The 25,140-nt window shown below is 37.6% G+C and overlaps 1 protein-coding gene across 2 annotated transcripts; it reads right to left on the bottom strand.

The window, feature by feature from the left end:
* Positions 1-706: 706 nt before the first annotated feature.
* LOC105380534 (gamma-aminobutyric acid type B receptor subunit 2) lies at positions 707-22,044 on the bottom strand. Of its 2 annotated transcripts, none has more exons than XM_048630918.1 (29): positions 21,802-22,044; positions 16,144-16,295; positions 13,219-13,322; positions 12,728-12,865; positions 12,179-12,346; positions 11,686-11,861; positions 11,231-11,405; positions 11,063-11,141; positions 10,826-10,980; positions 10,591-10,745; positions 10,209-10,355; positions 9,146-9,255; positions 7,972-8,102; positions 7,741-7,863; positions 7,539-7,649; positions 7,216-7,344; positions 7,000-7,095; positions 6,253-6,438; positions 5,881-6,004; positions 5,478-5,755; positions 5,185-5,373; positions 4,881-5,061; positions 4,675-4,791; positions 4,112-4,243; positions 2,247-2,319; positions 2,039-2,094; positions 1,827-1,903; positions 1,341-1,722; positions 707-1,236 (listed from the first exon to the last, which is right to left on the bottom strand). In XM_048630918.1, the coding sequence occupies exons 2-29, from the start codon at positions 16,289-16,291 to the stop codon at positions 980-982; spliced, it is 4,197 nt and encodes a 1,398-aa protein (XP_048486875.1). In that variant the 5' UTR covers positions 16,292-16,295; positions 21,802-22,044; the 3' UTR covers positions 707-979. The 2 variants fall into 2 exon arrangements, with proteins under 2 accessions (XP_048486875.1, XP_048486876.1); XM_048630919.1 differs by having other exon boundaries at positions 1,827-1,900.
* Between the last annotated feature and the right edge of the window lie 3,096 nt (positions 22,045-25,140).

Raw genomic sequence — 25,140 nt, 5'->3', positions numbered from 1 at the left:
CCTTCTTTCAGACTTTCAGCTAACTAAACCATCTTTCATCAACTCTGTAGCCTAACTATAAATAACTCTCTTCTATTATACGGTTATTTCTTCTAAGATGGTAGTTAGTAATGTGTGGGTAGTTGGAGTCGGCTGAGGCACTAACTGGGCTTTTGGGTAGGTAATGGACTTGTAAAAAGGCAGTTTAAAATCTTAATCTATAAGTCTTTATTAAGTGCACATAATATATTATGTAAAATTGGTAACGTATTAAGGTGAATGTTCAACAAGATTTTAACTCAAACTTTCAATTAATTAAGTATAAAATCTTTAACTTACAATAAAATATAACAATTTAAATAACAATTCGTTTAGATTTAGATTCCACAGGTATTTTTATGAACTTTGACTAGAAAGACATTGCTATCACAAAATCACGGCTTACAATAATTAAGTGAGTATTTTTTTAGATTAATAAAATGTCTATTCGATGTAGCTAACTATACATAAGTAAGTACCTAAATTTATAAGTATTTTTAACAAAGAGCAATAATAGATTACACTGCCTTACCTTACTTAAGTACTTTATATAGTAATTGCCTACCTGTAAATTATTTTAATTAAGTTCTTACATTTTTAAAAGTACTTAAGTACCTACCTATTATCTTACCTAACTACCCGTGAGCGAACTTGCGGACATAATACAATACAATATAATACAGGTAAATATTAAAATTTCGAAGTTAACTGCCTGTAAGTACCTATGTATGTACATACGTCTAAGTAACTACAATATGATAGTTTGTCAAAATCGAAACGTTTACGTTTTCTCACATACGAAGTGGCGCCTCGGGTTATTTCTAGGCATTTCTAGGTACCGACAACACAACTCACATTGGCTTAAATACGTACACAATCAATTTCTTTAAATGGAAAAGAAGTATAGACAGGTATACAACCATTCAGAAAAACCTTTCCATTGATTTAAAAACCCTAAAATTTACAAATACTCAACTATATCGCACTTTATAGATATATTGGGACAACTCATTCCGTATGTGAGGTTAAGGCTGTGCGGCTGGCTCTTGTGTCTTTCTGTGAGCAGTTTATGGAATATTGGCAAGATGGCACACTCAAACAGTTCGGACTCTGAACTGGCTGTGTACATTTTGCGCTGATCTGCCGAGTCTTGACGTTTTGAGTCACTTCGGCCATATGGAACTGATTTTCTTTCTTCCCGCTTACTGTTTGGAGAACCTGGAAACAATTTGATAAGTACTTATGATTATTACTTCAGTTGGAGAAGGCAGTTAAGTACTTAACTATTTCAATATAACAACCAAATGAATGAAGTCAATTACCTGATTTATGCCTCGAAGCAACGTTTGGACTGCTCTTGTGATGGTCAGGCCTGGCTTTGACTGACGCTTGTGTGAGTCTCGGTGAATCTGTCGTCCCTTTCGCTCTTTTGAGTGGTTCGGCTTCATGCCTCAGTCTTTTGGACGGAGAATCCTGGATCTTCATCATCTTAACAGTGTCAGGATCTGGTCTCCAAGACTGGTCGTGTATCTCTTCTTTCAGTTCGGCTTTCCGAATTGTCTCTTCTCGTCTTTTGGGTGTGGCTTCATTTTTGTCGTGCCTGTCATCGTGGTAGGATCTGACTTGTGCTGATGATTGTCGCCTTTTAGAATGGTTCTGTTGTGTTGGAGCGCTAACTGGTTGCGAAAACTCTGAACCCCGACGCTAAAACAAAAGAAAATTGTTTATAATTCCTTTATAGCTTATGCTTGTACTTACTGAATATAGGTAGGTACTAACTGGCACTGTCAATTTCATAAGTTTCTTACCTTTGATAACTTATCTGGCATCCTAAGGGTTTCCGCTTCTCGATATCCTTCAGGTGTGGTTCCCCGAGATGTTCCTGCTAAAAAATAATTACATCAATGAGTAAGTAGTTATATATAAGTAGTGATTAATTAAGTAGTAGTTCACAATTAATTAAGAAATTAATTAACTAAATAGGTAGGTACCACGCTAATTTAGTTTTGATATAACTTACCATAATTTATTGATGCATTCGAAGCTCTTCTCTCCATACTGCCTCGATCACTGTCTCTGTTCATCAAATTATGATATTATTATAATTGAATTTGAATAACGAATAAATATGTGTTACCATTATAATAATTATGTGTTATCTAGGTGATGACGTTGTTTTAAGTAAAAACGTCATCTAGGTAGCACATATTTAAAAACCATATTTTCACCTGTGGTGGTGTGGCGACGGCTGCTGTCGACTCTTCTCCGACACACTACGCTGCATCGGAGTATGTAGATGACCTAAAACCATCACATACTGTGTGAGAACAATAATTACACCAAGAAAACAATTAAAATTAGTATTTGAAAGTAGCCGTTACCCTTTGTTCCCATCGAGTCACACATCAAACCTGTCACACTGTATACAGTTGGGAATTCTTCATGAAAAGTGTGCCATCTAGTCACAGTGTTACTCGATGGGAGTGTTACTCGTTGGGAATGATTTATTTCTGAATTCCAAACCAGCCACTGTAACTGGATGGGAACATAAACTAGAAAATTCCCAACTGTTCTCCCGTTACTCGTTAAGATTTGTTCAGTGATGATGAATGATGATGATGCCTAACCAGTGATAGGTACTGTGACTTATACAGTGTGTTGTTTTTCGGACCCGACAAACTTTAGAGTAATTTCATCGAGAAAAAACCCCCATATGTGGGGTCAAATCTCAATATTCTAGAAATGCGGCCATTTTAAAGTTGCTTTGAACTTTTTTATGTATCTTTTTGCGGATAATAGCATTTTATTTCATGTCCGTAAGGCGTTTAAATCTCGCGATGATTTTCTAAACGAAGAAGAAAATCTAATTTAAGTTACTTAGACCCCCACATATGGGGGTTTTTTCTCGATGATATTACTCGTAGAAACCCTTCAAGTTTGTCGGGTCCGAAAAACAACACACTGTATAAGTATTTATAATTACGAATTTTTTTATTTTCGTTTCTTGAAAAAGTATCAAAATAGAAATAATTATTCCGAACAATCAAATAAGTTTTATTAAACTAGTTAACAATAAAATTATAAAATCAAAACCGAATTGTAAAATCCAATATTTTTTTTTCTATGAATGATAGATAGATACTGGGTGGGTAGTACAGCAGTAGCCATAAAATAATAGAGAAAATGAAAACTTTCATTTCCCAAATTTTGCGTGGAGGTGACTTTATGGCAGTTTGATATTTATCGACTCATATCTGCTCTGCTTCACCATGAAGAAATGATTAGGTACTTCCGAAGTACCTACCTCTGATTAATGATGATCTGGCGCTTACACCGCGGGCGCGCCTCGGACATAGACGGAAGATGCAGATGATCTCAAAATAATGGCGAAAATTATGGGGACCAACACCGATCTAGTACTTACGTACTTATTTATTTATTATATTCGGAAAACTTAAACTAGTTAAAACTTAATATTACTAATTTGCATAACAGCCATGTAGTAGTTATAGTTATCGCATATGGTGGAATTCAGATCCATTGGACTCTTGTATTGGCTCAAAAGACTTGATGAGGTTTCACTAGCGCCATCTACCTTAATCTCTTATTCCCTCCATCGAAAGGTTGTCTGGCAGTGATCGCTTTTAGTGATAAGACCGCCTTTTGTACCCTAATTAGGTTCATCATCTTTTGCCTATAGCAGTCCACTGCTGGACGTAGGCCTCTCCCAAAGCACGCTACTGGATGTGATCTTTAGCTTTCCGCATCCAAATTAAGTTACAACTTGTATATTTTATTGTTCTTTTGGGGTGTACAAATAAAGTGTATTCTATTCTATAATCGGTTTTTGTCTATGATGGAAAATTCTTCATTGAAAATCCCAACAAGTTACTGTGACTTGTTGGGAATTTTTATTTTCATAATCCCAACTAGTTACAGTGTTACAGTTGTATGTGACACGTTGGGAATGAAGGAAAAGGGTGTTTCAACGAGTAACAGAGTGTGGACTGATGGGAATTTTGAACATAAAATTCCCAACGAGTAACAGTGTGACTGGTTGAGGTGTGACTGGCTGGGAACAAAGGGCCGTTACCTAAGTCCACATGTGGGGTAGTGGCTGGTGGAGGAGATTTTTGACAATTATACTGGAATGTATTCGTGTCCCATAGATCACTTTGCACCACAATGAACTCCTTTTTTCTTCGTTCTGAATCACGTCTTTGATCTGAAATAAAAATTATATTCTAGAGTTCCTATTCTATTCTTTTCTCTGTGGGGGTGTAAGTACCTGCACCTGGCTCTCTCGAATGGAACCGTTGTGCATATCCCCAAGGTCTGAACTGCCTTCCTAAGCTTGGACCATTTCCCACCACGCTGGTCCACTGCGGGTTGGTGGGTTCACATATCTAGATGTGCTAAATCTAGATATGCAGGTTTCCTCACGATGTTTTCCTTCACCGTAAGAGCGATGGTATACATTGTACTTAAATTCAGAAAAGAACTCATTGGTACATGTCAGCGCCGGGATCGAACCCGCATCTCTGGCGTGAGAAGCGGGCGCTTACCCGACTGAGCTACCACCGCTCTGCATATTCTAGAGTTGTTTGATTATATTTTAGTGACTTACGAGATAGATATACTATTTTGTTTACTTACGAGCTTTTCTTCTTTCAGCTGTGTTGGTAGAATAATCTTGATCGATATCCAATATATCCTCCCTTTCGTCTAACTTAGATTTTACTGTCGGAGGTAGAGGTAATTCTTTGTCGGGACCTGAAAAAAAAGTATTTTATATCATAACTATTTTTGATGACTGAGAAAACCACACACAGTTTAAAAGTGATTGTAAGCAATCTACTTACAACTAGGGACTATCACATCATCCTGATCGACTGATACATGCATCAAGTCCGTCAACAAGGCACCTTGGCCCACGCTGGACATGCGCCGATGTCCTCTTACAGCCGAAGATTTGTGGTCACGTGACGGCGTTGTTTTCGTTGGTTCTTGTATTTTTGCAGCCTTTTTCTGCAATTCTGGTGTCTACAAAATGAAGGTTAGATTCAATTTGCGTGTTTTAAAAAATGTTATCTTCACTGAAGCTGTGACTTATTAACATGTTTATTGACTCTTGAACTGAGAAATAAAAATAATAAGTTGTCGTACCTTAATGACCTTTGATTCTTGTGCTCTAGGTGGAGCAGCTTTAGTGTACATTGGTTCTTGCACCTTTGCTGGTACAGACTTGGCTGGAGCAGCGTCACTTGTTTTCAGAGCTGATATTGTCTTAGTTTCAGCTTTGACTGGTTCTGATGAAATCTTTATTGATGACTTTGGTGGTACTTCTGCTGGTTCCTGTTAAAATTAAATAAATAATTTTGTTTTTATATCTCGGAAATTATGGATATTATTATATTATTAATATGGATATTATTATAGAAAAAACTCTTTATAACTACCTCAGTATACATGCATCCATAAGGTAGCTTGGCAAGCACGTCTTTTTCTGGAACTGCTTTGTTAGTTGGTGGAGGACTGGTGTAATCCAGATGGTTCTTGAACGATACATTCTTAGTCTGCTCTTTCTTAGGTTCTTTAGGTGGTGGAACTTCTTTGACTGGTTCTGGAGGTGGAGCGGAAGGTTTGACTTTATCAGATTGCTGTTCATATTTCAGGTATTCGGCTTCAGCGCCGGCTGATGCACTTAAACTGCAAACTGATGTTATGTCACTGGTTTCTGTAAGGAAATAAATATTTTATTATTTTGTGATACTTAATCATGTTTTTAAATCACTATGTTATATTCCTAGGAATTGATAAAGATTTATACGGTATAGGTAGGTAGGTGCTTGGTGAAACTACCTGGATGACTTAAATTTTCCTTGGGCAGAGGTAGTCTAGTAGTCCTTTGAGTAGCAGGAGACTTTGAGTCAGTCCGTGTAGAAGATTCCGAACCAGCATCGCTGCCTAACTTGCTAAGAAGTAGCTGAAATTAAAAAATAATGATAGTTAATCGTACATAGTTGAAACATAAAAAAAAACATTTTTCGAATCATTTCAGTTGTTTATAGCAACGACAACTGATACTTTGCGTGATTATTCGGGGTTAACAATATGTGCGATTGATCATGATTTCTACGTAACTGGATTTAATGGTTAAATAATTTATATAAATTGGGTTATTTAGTTACCTAACCAGCTCATAAATAAGCAATTCAGAAACAAATCTCAAACCTGCAGCTCATTCTCCTTAGCCTGCAGCGTCCGCCGGTAGCGGTTGTTGTACTGCCGGAGCTCCTTCATGCGTCGCTCCAGCTCGGGCCCGGGCGAGCGACACTCGTGAGTGGAGGCCGGCCGCAGCGTGGCGCGGATGCGGGTGGGGGCAGTCCCGGGCTGGCCGTTGCGACGGAGCTCCAGGAGCTGGGAAGTGATGACGTATGAGGTATGAGGACAGTTTTGATTTACGTTTGTAGGGTAGTAAAAGGGGAGGGCATTTATACATGTATAGTGTGTGCCCATTTTCCGATTTGACCTAGGAAGTCTATTAAGATGTTCTTGTATGGGGTAAAGCGAGCGGAGCGGTGGTAGCTCAGTCGGGTAAGCGCCCGCTTCTCACGCAAGAGATGCGGGTTCGAATCCCGGCGCTGACATGTACCAATGAGTTCTTTTAACTTAAGTACAATGTATACCATCGCTCTTACGGTGAAGGAAAACATCGTGAGGAAACCTGCATATCTAGATCTAGCACATCTAGACAATATGTGAACCCACCAACACGCAGTGGACCAGCGTGGTGGGAAATGGTCCAAGCTTAGGAATGCAGTTTAGACCTTGGGGATATGCACAACGGTTCCACTCGAGAGAGCCAGGTGCAGGTACTTACACCCCCACAGATAATAGAATAGAATAGAATAGATGGGTAAAGCTCAATCTCCAGGGTTGGGGCTTTTGAAAACGCCTACAAGTGGCCTTGGTACTTACCTTCGGAACAAAGACTAAACAGAGTGTAGCTGTAGTGCAGAAGATTATGAACACAGCTATGAAGATGAACAACGCATCTTTGTGGTCAGCCAGCAACTGAAATAAAATTAATAAACCCTTCAATGCAACACCATAGATTTTCTTATAAATAATTTGGGAACATAATAATTACTGGCCGAGAGGATCCCCGATATCTGAGAGCTTTTGTAGACTTACCAAAGCCATGGGAGCGCCAGTGATGCACATAATGAGCACATTGTACACCGAGAGACCGATGTGTTTTGAGTCATTCAGGGCAGGAATAGACACCGATCGAGTCTCCCAAGCCAAGAAAGCGCCAAATATCTGTAAATTTAAACAATACCTAAGTAGGTAAGCTAATCAACTGTACCCATGCTATGGAATAGATAAGTTGGTCATCTGAAAGAAAGAAAGAAAAAACATTTATTGCCACATAATCGGGAAAACACAGTAAAACACAAATACAAATCTGTGTGACGAATTACCTATGTTTCGATTGTTGATGAACAAAAACTTACCAACAACAGCCCTTTGTACGCATAAATAACTCCAATGAAGATGCTCATTCTTTCTGACTGGCAGTACTCATTCTCCTGAACTATAACGATATCTTCACTCGACGGGTGATTCTGTGAAAAAGAAATGTGATCAGTATTACCTAATCCAAGTAAGTATGACTGTATAGGTAGGTCTTAAAAGATATGGATCGAAACCACTTACATAAGGTTCCATCTGCTTGGTCTCCCTGTAGAAAGGGTCAGCGACCTGCCACGTGGTCATGATAGCCAGATCTATGCACAGTAACACTCCAACCACCATAAATAGCTGGTAGTCCTTGATCACCTGAAATGTATAATTTTGTTTTGAATAAACTGTCGTAATTGGCCCTTAATTATAGTTTACATATTGAATTTAGGCAGTTTTCAATGATGATAAGGGTTTAGAGCTAACCTTCTTATTGAGTTTTACGTCTGTGAAGATGGAGTGAACCCTCCAAGTCTTAGAGAACATTGCTCCAAACGCCAGGCTGAATCCAGCCATCAGCAACCACGCCCGCGCAGTGCAGATGTACGGGAAGGCAGCTGAAATGTTTCAGAGAAAATATCATTAGATTAGTAAAAGTAATTATGTTGTTATACGTGATGTGTGACCCATTATGTACAGTGTAATTGCTGGTTATTTTTTAGACATATTTAGGTGTTTTTACAAGATAATAATTGCGTCTTTTGTGATAAATAAGTTACATTGATCGTTTGTGTAGAAGAATTTTTGTGATACAGTAAGTTTCGCCTGGAAAGGGTCGGTAAAACTATGATAATCTGGGGTAGGTTTTTAATTTTGTACTATTTTTGGAACGGCTTATTTTAGAGAGGATAGGGAAAAAATACTCGAAAATTATGGATGGGATTGGGGAGATTATCAAACATTTCAATTTTCCGGTGGACTTCATCGAGCATTTCAATAACTTAGTTATTATTTAAACATACCTACAATTAATACAGTCAGAATAAGTAAGTAAGTTATAAAAGGGACTAGTTAAGCAGATGCTACGAGTACAATATGAACAATAATAAAAAAGTGTTTGGTCCCTACACAAAAAGCACAGATAAAGCTGATAATATAACATTGAAGACGAAATACCACCAGACGACCAGGAAAAGCGACGGATGAAGGCTCAGTAGAAACAAACCAAAACTTGGAAACATGCTGACTCCGATAGCGACCTAGAAAATAACCTAGGTCTTTCTCAGAAATATTAATGTCTGGAAAGGGGCTAAAGTTCCCAAAATTTGGTTAGGGAAGTACCATCATCCAGGGTTAGAAGCACAAGCTGTACAGGGGATCAAGCTCTTATTACCTCCGTTTGTTGTTTCCTGAGAAAGACCTAAGAATCAAGGCGAAGATGATGAGATCACATGATGATGAGGTGCCAAGAAACCGAACAGAGTCATGCCAAAAGTGCCGTGCTCAGCTCTTGTTATGTTTTTTTTTTAATGTTTTGTAAATTTATTTTGCATTACCTTAAGAAGTCCAAAATTATGATAAAAACACACAAATATTAATAAAGATAGTACATGGAAAAAAGCAGTGGGTGATTAACTGATTAAAGTCCTAGGGTACATACCTATACTGCTGAGGCTGGAGTCAAGTCCTAGGAAAATGACGCTGGTGTAGGTCAACATACACCCAACGATGATCAAGTTGTTCAAATGCGGTGACGACATTTTGATGTACCTTTGTAAAGTCAAAAGATTAAAATATGATCAACAGAAGAAAATATGTACTTAACTAATTTCCATTACTGCAATACGATTTCCAAGCAAATTGACTAATCTTGGTCTTATATTATTAGTATAATTTGAGTATGTGCAGCTAAATATATTGGTTCTACCTTTTTTGGAATAAGATTTATTTGCCTAATCTTGTATTGCATAGTAACGTTTGGTCAAAGTCTCGTTACGCCGAAAATCGTATGGCATAAATCTCGTTTAGTAAAAAGTTATTTCGCATAACATTGTTTAGCCTAATAATGGTATGGCCAAATCTTGAATAGCCTAATAATGCTATGGCAGAGGTTATTAGGTTTATACAAAGTAATAATATTCGTTTGGCTTTAACTTTGACGGAGCGTCTCCCTACATAGCGCAAACTGGTGCCTTGTATTGTTTCCGCTGTTTGGAAAACGTTCCGCTCCGCTTCGCTGCGCTCCGCTTTGGTTTTGATGAACATGTGCACCTAACACGCTCCTCCTCGCTTTGCTCGTCGTCGCACCAATTTTTAGGTTTCGATCTCATGGGGTTTGTAATAATTATATTGATCGTTAACTTTCGATTTTTTGATCATACAATATCGTGGTTTTCGGGATGTTGGAGAAAAATACCACAATTTGTACATTTACTACATACTTAATATATTATTTATTAAGATAACATTAGGAGAAACAAGATTATACATAGGTATAGACGAACATAAATTTGAGCAAACGAAACTTAGGTGTTTAAAGATTGTCCCTAAAGAGTTTTAGACGAAACGAGCCTTATGCCACATAAGTCTTGGCAAAGTGATGGTTCGGCCAAAAAAGTTTAGACAATACGAGTTATGCGAAATGAGTTTTGGTCACTAAAGATTATGCGAGATGAGCGGAACCCAAATATATTATTGTAATAATAAGATGCTTCAATAACTACCTCTGATTTCTGTAATGGATATTCATGGCTAGAAATGCAGTAGCCAATATGATGCCCAGTACTGAGCAAGTAGCTAGCACCGAGTAGATCGTGATGTTCACTTGAGTATGCTCAATAAGACGCAGTGTGCGATCCTTCGGAGGGTTTCTGAAATCATACCAATATCATTAAGTCATCTAGATAAATATGCGTGATGCATTATTATACATCGATGTGATATCTCAATTCTGTAAACAAAAAGGGTAAGACCATCTGCAACTCTCTCAATCTCATTGTTTTAATGATACCAAACCAAATTATCAATACAATTTCTTATTAATAGGCTATACCTACTTGGTAATATGCAGTCACTAAATCTAAAGTCATAATACAAAATACTCACTTTCCAATCCACTTGAATGACTCCCAGCTGGTCAGGTCCAGGTGGTCTCTCTCCGCGCAGTACTCACCTACCTTCACTTCACCTACTTCTTCACCTTGAAATTGCTTTAGCAGGATGGATGCTTTCCTCTCATTGTCATAAAATCTTACTGGACCCTATTGAAATGAATTATGTTTAAAATAATCCGTAATAGGGTGACAATCTATTTTACATTAAATTAGAATGTCATACTTACGGTTACGCCTTCGAAAGTAACGTTACTCAATGCGTCTAAGAAAAGTGTCTCCCACTCTTTATCACGATATTTGAAATCTTGAACTGTCTTCTCTTTGTGTTTTAATTTCACTCTTTGGGCGACTGTTTGTATGGCTAAAGCCATCGCCCAGATACCTGTAAATAATTGTGTAACATGGTTAATCATTGTAATTTTAGGTAGCAACATTAAATATATACCGAAGTCATATTTATTTACCATCATAAGTATATCCATGGAAACGGGAATACTCTGTCCCTCGCCTACGATCATACTCTACTTGGTAGTCTTTTGATGTCTGTAAATGAAAATTACATTTAGTTTTATATTAAGATGCCTAATAATCATACCATACAACATCTGAATTCGAAAGTCATCAAAACTCACGATGCCAGAAACTGTGGTTTCCCCAGTAGAAGACAGTGGCAGCAAGTCAGTCAATATGGCAGTATCCAGCGCCGTGGTCAGGTCACGTTTGGAACACGGAGCACGACGCATCCACCACTTGTTGCTGAAGGTGCCCAGCAGTAGCCAGGTGTACGCTCGCCCGTACATTTCTAACCTGGAAAGAAATAAGAAGTTTGAAATAATACTGTTTTCGGAAATAACGTACGTCCTACAACTAATGTTATAAATGCCTTAGTTTAAAAATTGATACAAATGGATGTTTTTCTCTTTCCAAAACCAATTAACCTTTTTTTTGTAACTGCTGTGCGAAAACACATAAATAGGCTCTTTTTTATCCCGCTATATTCGGGAAAATTATTTTACGGTGAAGTGGGGCTTTTGAGTAGTTAACAACTTTTAGATAAAAAAAAAATGTAATAGCATGTAAATCTTACTTGTAAGCCTCGCAAAAGATCTTTATCGCCCATGTTTCATTGAAGTTGCCCAGAATGATCCTGACGTCCTTCTCCTTGAGTTTCTCTAGTGCCGATCGCACGTCAGTTGCAAAACTTTGCGTCTCTTCCACTTCAAAACCGTTCATGTCTAGATCAGCTACAAGACGGTTGTGGGCCTGAAAATTAAGAATGATTATAATTAGTCAAAATGGTATCTTGAATGATTTGGATAGTCGTTTCTGGGGCGAAAGGAACATAAATAAATAATTGGAATTAGTGAAGCATATTATAAGATTGGTGATACTCGTAAACTCTAGAGCTACACTTGAATTTGTCACCGTGGTGAAACAATTAGCCATTCAGATATATTAGCGTCAATTCCTGACTGTCCAAGGTGCTCCAGGCGTATGTTCCAACAGTGCTGGATTCTTCGCTCAAGGATCCTCTTCATATACCATATTACATTAATAACTAAACAAGCAACACTCCTCACCAGGGCATATCGGGGCTCATTCTGGTAGATGGTGCCGACGCGCGTCCAGTTGAAGTGCTGCAGCAGGCGGATGCGCGGCATGTTGAACGCGTTCTCGGACGGCACGATGCGGAAGAAGTTCGGGAACGCCTCCTTCGTGAACATGGGGTGCGTGTCTGCGTAGGATAACTGGGGGAATGGATTTTTTAAATTAGGTATTACTTAGCTCCATCATTTATCTCAATTTAGATAACTACCTGATTCACGTTGTCAGAATCACAACGTGAATGAAGAGACTTATTAATGTAGAGAAAGCAAAAAAAGTATGTCAGGGTCGGGGCACGTGGAGATCCATACTAACTATCTGTCTACCCCTCTGATAACATTGGACTATCGGCGCGTAACCGTCCACTGTCCAGCAACAGATAGGCCTCCAAAGAGCGGTAGAAAACAGAAAAGTATGTACCGTGTGTACCTGTCTTCTACCTTCCTGTATGCATCCTAGTGTGGTGATTAGCGGGCCAAAGGGTTCTACACTACCCTGTTCCTATCATACCATGTCACAATTACCTGAGTAAGATGCCAGTGCTTGGACGCCTTGGCGATGGGGTCGGTGACGTGTGTGCACGCGGCTCCGAATAGCATCAGCTTGTGCGGCCCGCTGTGCATCATGTCGAAGAACGACTTCACGCCCACTGCTGCGTTACACTGTGGAGGGGGGATAGTAGATGTTAAATACACGGTGATCTATTTTTAATGTCACCTCTTTTGGGTTACTGTAAGTACCACTTTTGTATGCTGTCAATAAAACCTCTCACTTTTTACTTCTCATCAGCCATCTTATTATGTCAGTGACAAACAGGAGACCCAAACTAGGGTTTGTCTTGTCATCATGGTGAAAGTATGGGCAAGTCAGTAGGGTTATAATAAATTGTAATGTCACTTGAAGTACCTCCCGATCAGCCATCGGCATGCCCACCATCAAGCATCAACAGCTTGCTTTTAAAAGCTTTGATGCCAAAATTGGTGGAGTAGTCTAAGGATTCATTTAGGTAACCCACCTCGGTGTCGTTCCACCACATGTGCAGGCGGTAGTTGCGCAGCACCGCGTCGTGCTCGTTCACGTGGTCCAGCGCCAGCTTCACGCTCGGCATCACGCCGCGGCCTAGGGGACAAACATAGCAATACAAGAATCAGCATGGGCAGCCTGCTGCCGCTACACGGGTACGTTATCGACGTAGATAAACGTCACTATATCGCGATTCGCCATAATTACGGCGCTGCCGCTGTGATTGGTGGAACGCGCATTAAACGACTTTATCGATGTCGATAAAAAATCCGTGTTATGGCTGCAGAGTGAAAATATTGTCAAGGCTGCTTAGAGGGAGGGCTACCATGGCGCACTCTGGACAGTCAACAAATATATACTTTGGGCTCATTATAGCTAAGCCAGCGGCTCAGATGACTCAGATCCCGCTTTTGAAGTACCTATCCGATACATAAATCTGACTCTTCTCTGCAGCATTGCAACTTTTCTTCTTCCTATCGTGTCGGTCCGAAGGGTAAAACTAGGTATAAGAACTGCGTGGATTTCGCTCAGCGGTTGAAGGGATAGGAATACGAACAAGGCAGTACATAATATAAACGATAACATAACGATACGAGAGATATTATTTAATTTCCTTTTAGCATTAAGTCCACCTTTTGTACACTTATATTTCATATTCGTGCAATAAAGTATCGAATAAATAAATAAATTTTATAAGTATACAGAATACTTATTGTAGGTATACAGGGTTATTGGTAAGTAGACCGGATCCTTTCAGGAGGTGATAGAGGAAGGCATTTCCAGTCGATTGAACCCAATAATGCATTATCCTAAACTTAACCATTTCTAAGATATTTAATATTTAAGGTTTTTTGTTAATTTTTGCCAAAATTTTATGCTTAAAACCGAAAATAAAAAAAACTAGCCACATTTCAATAATTTTTTTGGCTGTTTTGCATAAGTAACACCTTAATAAACTAATTAAAATAATCAAATGTGCATTATTCGACTTAAATTAGACATAATACCTCAAAATAGTTAAACATTTTGAAAAAATATTCAAAACCCAAAAACAAATAAATTAAATTAAAAAAGATTTTCATATCACATTTTTTTGTGCACTTCAGCTTAAAAACATGGTCAACCAATAAGCTTTCAAACAAGGTGATTCAATACCAAATCGATTAAGGTGTCACCAAGATATGGCCAAAACAACCAGAGAAAGCGGAGAAAACTGAGCAGGGGTTTCCATACTAAAGTTAACCGGACTGAAAACAATCACACTTTTTACCTTTAAATTGGGCTAATTTTGTTAGTTTTCCTGTTGAATTTTGTCCGTCTGTGCTGGTTGTTTTGGCCATATCTTGGTGATACCTTAATCGATTTGGTATTGAATTATCTTGTTTGAAAGCTTATTAGTTGACCATGTTTTTAAGCTGAAGTGCACAAAAAAATGTGATATGAAAATCTTTTTTAATTTAATTTATTTGTTTTTGCGTTTTGAATATTTTTTCAAAATGTTTAACTATTTTGAGGTATTATGTCTAATTTAAGTCGAATACTTTTATTTGTTTTAATTAGTTTATTAAGGTGTTACTTATGCAAAACAACCAAAAAAATTATTGAAATGTGGCTAGTTTTTTTTATTTTCGGTTTTAAGCATAAAATTTTGGCGAAAAATTAAAAAAACCTTAAATATTAAATATCTCAAAAATGGTTAAGTTTAGGATAATGCATTATTGGGTTCAATCGACTGGAAATGCCTTCCTCTATCACCTCCTGAAAGGATCCGGTCTACTTACCAATAACCCTGTATATATTCACACAATAATAATAATAATGTCCTCCTAGCCGAATTTCGACCACGGCGGCCAATCTCAATTGAGATCAGCCATCTACGCAGGAGTAGATTATAGTGCCCAAGTGTGTGCGCAGTACACAGGAGCACTCTCTGTTCCATCACTCTCATAGCCCAATGGGACGGATTGACCGACACGACTGGAGAGAGCTAGGCGCAGGACCGACTGCTTTACATGCCCATCCGACAGCATGGATCGTTTCACTGTTTCGGACATCAGGTGACCAGCCTTCTATGTCCTAACCAAACTTAGAACCACAATTTAGAAACACAAATTGATGGTCCCACCCGGGAATCGAACCCGGGACCTCTGGGTCATGAAGCGAAGCTTCTACCACTAGACCACAGAGGCAGTTCACACAATGTCGGGTTAACAAAAGATAAAAATAGATATTTGTATTATAGGTGTACAGTGTACTATAGGTACCTACCTATGATAAAAGAAATACGATCCTGAAAGGGAAAGCAATTCCTAAAGAAACTTTCACAATGGCTGTCAAATCAATGTCCATAACTTTTACAAACTGAATTCCGGAAGGATATTACATCAAATGTACCTATCTAACTCATTTATTATTCACCAGCCCCACGATTTTCCCTTTCGTAGATAGTATTTTTTTTATATTCAGTATAATGTTTAGATAGGTATAGGTACACCGCAAGGGAAAACAATTCCTTTGAAACATCAAACACTCTTTCTAATTATAACATGATTCATTATGTACTTACCTATCAGGCTATTCTTCGAAACTATATGTACTTAAGTACCTAAGTGCTTATTAGGACAACCTATCTAAATAGAGTTTTTAAGAACGAGTAGGGAAGCGTTCTGACGACCATACTCTACACGGCTCCTAGATATATTATGTATAACTAGGTGGTCATGAATAAGGTACCTGCTTATCATCAGATAATAATCTTCCACTGTTTAATATAGGCCTCTTCTAACAACACTCCCCAAAACACTCTATCCTCAGCCTTCCTCATCCAGCCACTACCGGTTAGTCGGCTACCTATCTCCATAATCATCAGTCACTCGCACTCGAGGGAATCCCACGCTACATTCCTCTCTCCGCGTACCGGTATTGGAGTTCTCCACGCCCTTCCCAAACGGGAAGAAGCCGGCGATGTAGACGTCAGTTCTCCGGTTCAAGATGGCGTCCAGGTTGGGCTTCTGAGGCACGGCCCGCACTGCGCTCACCAGGGCCAGGAGTATTAGCAGGAACATGGCTCTGTGAAGAAGAGGGGTTAATTACATGTATTGAAGAGTCAAGGCTAGGTACACTAACCCACAGCCAGCGTGATGGACTACGCCTAAAAGCCCTTCCTTCATTGGAATGAGACTCGGCCGAGCCCCAGCAGTGGGGACGTGATGGGTTGTGATGAAGAGTCAAGGGTATCGATAGCTCAGTCGGGTACCCGCTTCTGAATCCAGAGATGCGGGTTCGAATCCGCCCCTGACATGCAAAAGTTAGATCTTTGGAATTTAAGTAGGGGAGACCGGGGACAAAAGTAAGAGCGGGTAGAAAGTAAAAAAGACTCTGTGGACTTCCCCAATAGCCTTAACGTCCCAAGCGACAGCTGGTAGTCAGCATGCGATGCCCCCCACGCATGATATCATTTTCCAAGTGCAAGGTTGTTTTAGTGAGCATTTCGTGATTTTACACACCAAAAGTAAGTTTTTTGGTGTTTATTCATTTAGTGTTTACGTAGAATTAAGATGCCAAGAACCATATGACTATTTGTTCATTGATTCATTATAAGATTGTCTGTAGCATGTCATTTTCGAATAACACGTGCTGTTTTAAAGTTATGTCGCCTGAAATTTCAAAAATGGGGATGGGTACAAAAGTAACAGCTCGCGGCAGGACAAAAGTAACAAATTACTTACGTAAGTTTGCCATGTCACATTATAAATTTTTATTTTTTGTTGTTTTGATTAGATATTTGTGTCATAATATTGTATATTATGGCACAAATAAAACAACTTCTTATCAGTTAGTCAGTTTAAATGATGGATCAGCTCATTTACAGTTTATATTAAAAGTTTTTTTTAGTTTTGTCTATAAGTCATAAGTTTTTTTTAGATTCGATAGTTTTTTAAGAAGTTTTCTTAAGTAAATAATTTGATTGATTTTTTTGTTCTTTCTTTTGAATTGTATATATAACATTGGGCAGAATTTATGGGTTGTTACTTTCGACCCATGCCTTGTTACTTTCATCCTGACCATGGGGTCCCCTTTTTTTTGAGGCTTTAGAAATGCTAAAATTAGAGATGCAATAAGTAAAGTAATGATGGATATTTGTAGACTATATACGAAAGTTTTATGTGACTATATTTATTTTATCGTAAATGTTATTAATAACGAGAAATCATACAGAAGCTACAAACTGTTACTTTTGTCCCCGGTTTCCCCTACTATACTTACAATGTAAACCATCGCTTTGACGGTGATGGAAAACATAGTGATGAATCTTGCTCATTTAGATGAGTTACCACATAGGTAGGTACCCGCTGACCCCTCTGTGGACCAGCGTGGTCCAAGAAGCATATGGAGGGACTTTGAAGGAAATTTGAGGGAAATGGAAGCTCATCATATTTTTTTGTAGGTGGCTAACCTACTTAAGCCATTATTGAAGCACAAATCTTACCTAACAATCGCTATTTTATTTTAAAATTGTCCTTATCCCAGCTCTAACCATAATAATATATAATATATGCAACCGTTCTTTTTAATTTTATGTCGGGTTAGTTACCTACTTATATCAAAAAAAAAAAAAAAAAATCAAAAATATTTATTTAAACACCACAGAATTTAGAAAAGTTAGTAGGTACAAACAAATAATTTTAGGAAATTAAATAAAAGGGTGAGAGGTTATAAATTATCGAAATTCGGTGGCTTCCACACTAGGCTCAGCCTGTGTCGTGGATGCCAGTGTACTTGGTTACAAATAAAATGATTCACTAGGTGGTTAGGTAGGTGGTACTTATAGAACTTTTAAATCTAAATTATGTTATGAGCTTAATAGGTATGCGTTAAGGTAGGTATTTAAATTAATAAAACTAATTAGGTACTAATCTTAGGAACATTTTTGGTAAACATAAGTAGCTAGCAAGACAAAATAAAAACAAAAATTAACATAAATTTAACCATTTTTGGTTATCAAAAACAAAGGAACTTAAGTAGGTACATTCTTATTTTGTAAAACTTATTTATTTAAAACTTATTTATTCAAAACTTATTGATCGGCTAACAGAATATGTATAAAATATACTATGTAGATATATAAATAGTTAAGTATAGATATCAATGATAGTAATAAATAAATAGTAATAAACATAGGTACTTATATAACCATAAAATACAATTATAAGTGTCTGTAAGTATAATTATTATTTATTTATAATTAATTATGTACTTAGTATAGTAATATAGTGTAGGAAATCAATCAATTGGGCAGCAATGTTTAGTCTATTATTAAATTATTTTCTTATTAATAGTATATCTTCAGTTTCAAAATAATCAAGATGGTGAAGCCATTTCAAAACTACTTTTTGAGTGGCTTTAGTAGTTAGCTCTTTAATGTTACATGATTTAGCGAGTTTGTTGTAGATATGAGGATGGAGGAACGGTGGAAATCTTTGGGCAAATGTGGTATTGGCAGGCACTGTGTCTATTCTAAATATTCTTTGTTTTAGTAGCTGGCTGTAATTAGTGGAGTTAAGTGTCTTACGGTGCTGAAGAAGGACGACTCTAATTATGAATAATTTTCTAATACTCAGAAGGTTGTATTCTTTATATAAGGTAGCGGTTGGATATCTTCTAGGTTTTTTGTACATTACTTTTATGATAGATCTCTGAGCTCTTTCTAGGGTAATCATATAGCTTTTACAGGAACCACCCCAGCAAGATATGCAATAGCTGAGGACCGATTCACACAAAGCTACATATACCAATCGGATTGTATCTTTGTTTGCACCATTTCGCAGAAGTTTCATAATATTTAGGAGTTTTCTGGCCCTAGTGGATAATGCATCAATATGTTTGTTAAAGTTAAGCTTTTCGTCTAAGATTACGCCGAGGTATTTAATTGCGTCTACTCGATGGATGCTATCACAAAGGCAGGAGTCAGAGAGACGATTGCATGTGTGTATTTTTAACGGAATTGTTATTTTAGGCGGTGTGGCAGTCGTCTTGTGGAAACAGATGTACTTAGTTTTCGTTGTATTCAAGGTCAGTAAATTTCTCGATAGATACTTTGCTACGCTGGAAAGGCCTTCAACAGCATTTGATTCCGCAGAACTCCAAGAGTTTCCAGAAAATAAGATCGCCGTATCATCGGCATAGCAAACTACTTCGGCATTAAGGGTGGATGGAAGAGAAGAGTGTATATCATTTATGTAAAGAAGAAATAGAATTGGACCCAGTATGCTACCTTGCGGGACTCCATATTTTATCGGCATGAGATCACTACAATTGTTTCCTATTTTTACTAGCTGTTTCCTGTTTGTAAGGTAGCTTCTAAACCAGTCTTGAGTTATGCCTCTGACCCCAATGTTTTCGAGTTTTTGTAAGAGAATAGGAACCGACACTGTATCAAATGCTTTCGCTAGATCTAGGAAGGCACCAATGCAGCAGTCGCCTTTGTCAATTTTGGAAGAAATTGAATTAAGAATTGTATGTACAGCATCCTCTGTGCATTTCCCTTGCCTAAACCCGAACTGAGTAGGTGAGAGAATATTGTTATCCTCGAGAAAATTAACAAGCCTTCTACTGACAACCTTTTCTAGAAGTTTGGAGAGAGTGGCAAGTAAGGAGATAGGTCTGTAGTTACAGTGATTATCTTTATCGCCTCCTTTATGAACAGGTGTAACAGATGCAGTTTTCCACACAGATGGAAACACTCCGTTCAAAAGACTGAGATTAAATATATGAGTGATGGGTTCTATGATTGTATATATAATATGTTTGAGTAAAAGATTTTGTATTCCGTCGATTCCAGGGGCGCTATGATTTTTTAATTGTCGTATTAAATCAATTATTTCAGTCTTATCCGTAGGGTTCATAAAGAAAGAAGAAGCTGGAGAAGAATTAGACTTTGACAAGTTGGCAAGATTTGTTTCAGTTTGACCAGTTTCTGTAAGTATTTTATTAGCTAGATTGTTTCCTATTGTTGTGAAATACTTATTACAGTCGTTTAGAGATTCTTTTGGTGTATCTTTATTATTTAATAGAGTAGTTGAAGCATTTGTTTTATTATTAGATATTTCACAGATATTTTTTATTACACCCCATAATTTTTTTGTATCATTTCTGCTGTCAGTAAGAAGTTTGTTTTCATAATCGGATTTAATTTTGTGAAGGAGATTGTTGCAGAAATTTTTATACCTATTGTAAATAAGCCGGGCGTTAGGGTCTTTAGGATGTTTTCTGCATTTTAAATGTAACTTGTCTCTATGTCTAGTACACCTAAGTATTCCTGGGGTGATCCACGGCTTTTTTATCTGTTTAGATCGTGAGATTTTTACTTCACACGTATGTTTTTCAATTGTAGCATTGAGGTGGGATGTAAACGCCTGAGAAGCTTCCTCGACGTCGTTATTCGACGTGATCTGGGACCAATCATGTTTTTCCAATTCAGCAGCAACAGCTGAAAAGTCTATTTTACGTTGCTGTTGTTGGTGACTGAGTATTGCTATTTTCACATTTAAGTTTAAGACCGAAGATTGGTATATCGTGATCTGTTACTGAAGTTTTACACACAACTGCTTTCGATTCACACTTGGTTCTAACTAAGATGTGGTCAATACAAGAATTTTCTCTTGTCGGTATAGTTATAGCTGGTACTAGACCATGTTCTGACGTAAGGCACAAATAATCAGATTTCCGGTTATCATTTGATCCTGCTAAAATATTAATGTTTATATCACCAGCCAATATTAATTCCTTGCTGCTTTTTAACGTATCGAGAAGATTATCTAAGGATGCCATGTATTTTTCTAAATTTATTATAGAAGGTGACCGATATAAGGCAATGATGTGGAAGTTACTTGAGAGTTTAATTAATAGACAGTTTGCATCATTAAATTTCGGTTCGGTGATTGTGGCATTCCATTTTTCTTTAATGTATACTATTAGACCTCCATTTTGGTTGCTAAATGTCTTAGTGTTAAAGTGCGAGTAACCTTTTATGTTTTTAATAACAGGATTGTGCCCAAGGCGACATTCAGTTAAAATAATTATATCGAAAGGTGTATCAAGACGGTGAAGTAGAACAAGGAAACTATCAAAATTTTTACTGTGACTTCTTATATTAAATGTTAGAATTTTAAAATTATAATCATTATTTATAAATTGTTTAAAATTTTCTGCCGAATCTAATGCGTGACAAGGAATAACCAAGGAATTATCAATATCATCAGCTATGTTCATGGTGGCCATTTGTATCAAACCAAATATACCTAAACTGCATTCCAATAGGTCAATTGAGAGCTTAACCTATCTAGATATTCTAGATTCAAGCATTAAAACAGCACCTTTCGATCGGAGACAAAAATAGGTTGATGTTACATTTGACCCTCCCTTTACCCTTGCATCACGCATAGCGAATCTGCACATAACTTGTGCATAGGTAGGTAATTATTTTATTAATGTACATAAACTAAAATCATTAATCAAAGCTCTATTAAATATTATCTAAGTACGTAGGTACCCTGCGTACATGCATTCAACTTACCTAGAATGTAGGACGAAATCAAAAATACAAAATCACTAGCCGAGCTATTTTTGGATCACAAAATAACACTGAAATGTCCATGTAATATCATGAAACTTTGCTATATAATCGATAATTAAGTTTTTAAAGAATAATTTTATTTGCGGTCAATCATCAAACATTTCAAATCACTCTTTTTATCCTAAAATATGTTTTTTTTTTCGTTTCATAAAGCTTCACATTTTACTGAAAGCGAGCTTTCGAGCGGGGTTTGGCTTTCTACTGAGCTTTTAGAGCCTGAACATTTTCATAATGCTATGCGGAAATAGTCCTTATAGTGCTTGCAATAGGCATCATTGTGCTTCTCCAAGATATTTCCTGAAATGTTCTGGTTCGTGAAATAGGCAACCCTAACTCCCTTACCCGTGTGTGTAAATTTAACTCTTGTAGCGACAGTAAGAAGGTTGAAATTAGAATAGTAGATTTGGTCACAATAGGGCTCCGTGGTAGGGGATGGGAGAGCAAACAAGCAAAATTAGGCTTTGACGGTGAAAAATCGATAGAGGGAGGGTCGACCCTGGCTGTGGTCTTCTTACTTTATCGATATATGTAAAATTGCACATGTTGCATTTTATGAGGGTTACGTATAAGTCTAACTTATTTTTAAGTTACTTAGCTATATTAAAACTAGCAGAATCCTAAAAAATCATTTTTTTGCAATATAACTACTTAGTTATTATGTTTGCCTATCTAATAATAGGTATGTAAGTAACTACCTACTTAGATTTTCTACTATGTTTTTTGTAGCTTTATATTTAATTTTGTTTGCATAGGTAGATAGTTACAATAAAGTGTTTATAATATTATTATACTTACTTTGTTTTAACCAGATGACGGGTTTTTTTTAAATTGCTTCTATTCAAGTGCTAATCGTAACGGACATTATCGAGTTATTTATCTAAGTAGGTACTCATCGACATCTCCCCACCCAACCCTAGCGGTGGGCCAACGCGCATGCGCCAACTACAGGGTGTGTCTTTCAGAGACGACTCTTGATGAAACATTCAGCGAGTTGCGACGAGTGACGAGGGTAACTACGCACGGAGAGTCACAGGGGAGACGGCATGGCGGGACGTTGATGGAAAATGCGAGATGAGCTAATACGATGGGATAACCTTCTTGCTTATGATTTTGTTTAATTTAGTTATCAGTTAAGTAAGTACCTAGTTAGTTGACGACCGAATGGCGTTGTGGTTAGTGACCCTGACTACTGAGCCGAAGGTCCCGGGTTCGATTCCCGGCTGGGGCAGATATTTGTTTAAACACAGATATTTGTTCTCGGGTCTTGGGTGTTGATATTTATATTTAGTATCTATCTATCTATGTATTTGTGTAGATATATCAGCTGTCCGACACCCATAACACAGGTTCTGCCTAGCTTGGGGTCGGATGGCCGTGTGTGAGATGTCCCCACATATTTATTTATTTATTTATTTATTAGATAGATATTTGAAGACAGATATACTTAACTGGTTCTACCTTTTTTGGCATAAGATTTTTTTGCCTAATCTCGTATTGCATAGTAACGTTTGGTCAAAGTCTCGTTACGCCGAAAATCGTATGGCATAAATCTCGTTTAGTAAAAAGTTATTTCGCATAACATTGTTTAGCCTAATAATGGTATGGCCAAATCTTGAATAGCCTAATAATGCTATGGCATAGGTTTATACAAAGTAATAATATTCGTTTGGCTTTAACTTTGACGGAGCGTCTCCCTACATAGCGCAAACTGGTGCCTTGTATTGTTTCTGCTGTTTGGAAAACGCTCCGCTCCGCTTCGCTGCGCTCCGCTTTGGTTTTGATGTACATGTGCACCTAACATGCTCTTCCTCGCTTTGCTCGTCGTCGCACCTATTTTTAGGTTTCGATCTCATGGGGTTTGTAATAATTATATTGGTCGTTAACTTTCGATTTTTTGATCATACAATATCGTGATTTTCGGGATGTAGGAGAAAAATACCACAATTTGTAAATTTACTACATACTTACCCCCTTATTCATAGAAAAGTTACAAAACGTTTTAACTAATAAACTGTTTTGTCCCTCTCCAACAAAGAACAATTTGTTCTTTGACAGAGAGGGACAAAACAGTTTATTAGTTAAAACGTATTGTAACTTTTCTATGAATAAGGGGGTTAATATATTATTTATTAAGATAACATTAGGAGAAACAAGATTATACATAGGTATAGACGAACATAAATTTGAGCAAACGAAACTTAGGTGTTTAAAGATTGTGCCTAAAGAGTTTTAGACGAAACGAGCCTTATGCCACATAAGTCTTGGCAAAGTGATGGTTCGGCCAAAAAAGTTTAGACCATACGAGTTATGCGAAATGAGTTTTGGTCAATAAAGATTATGCCAGATGAGCGGAACCCAGGTAGGTATAAGTATTTCACAAGACAAGTAGGTACCTAGTTGTCAGCTACCAGCATAACTACCAACATGTATCGTAGGTAACCATGGAAGTACCTTATAAGTAGGTAAGTACTTACTAGTTAAGTTACTTACGAGTATTACTTCATGGAAGTACTAAGTACTTATTACTTCCATGACCGTACCGACCGTCTCCGTCATGTTTATCGGATATTAACTGTCTGACGTCTGCTATCACTGATGAGTCACTGATCGACCACAGAATGCCAAAACAGCTTCTGCGCATGATTGGAATCAAAGAACATAACAAGTAGGTACTTCTATAACAAGATGGACAGAGCACTAAGGTAGTATCTCTAACTACTAACATTAAAAAAAACTATTGTGTCCTCTTGCCCACCAATGGGACACAGTGGTGGGCCTGGGTCTTATAAATATTATCCACCTATCCCTGTCAGTGCTGGCCTCATTATTATAATTCCTACATAAAGCATCCAGGAATCCAGGTCATCCCGCCATCTTCCTCTGGGTCTGCTGCGCTGGAGGCCGTTATTGGGTAAATGTCCATTCGGTGGCATTTTTTGTCCAGTAACTACACCTTGTTAGTCTGAGAGTACACCACCCGAGTCCGCGTTGTTCTATGAGTACACCTATCCGACTCAATCCGACTGAGATCCGACTGCATAGTTGCATACATACAAGGACTTCATACATATCATATGATATGGTATGTTTTTTTTCCTCAGTGGCCATATCTCGGCCATATGCACGGTCACTGATATCTGTGATGTAGGAATAGAAAAAAATAAAATCTTTACAGGAATAGGAAGTTAACCTTCGAAGAATAATAGTGAATGTTTCTTCTGAGAAGCTAGCACCATCTACCACCGGCAAATAATATGCAAATCATGAGAAGTTGAACTT

The sequence above is a fragment of the Plutella xylostella genome, chromosome 27, assembly GCF_932276165.1.
Source record: "Plutella xylostella chromosome 27, ilPluXylo3.1, whole genome shotgun sequence".
In the NCBI taxonomy this organism is placed as follows: Eukaryota; Metazoa; Arthropoda; class Insecta; order Lepidoptera; family Plutellidae; genus Plutella; species Plutella xylostella.
Note: the sequence above shows the minus strand (reverse complement) of the source record. Positions and strands in the feature narration are given on the sequence as shown.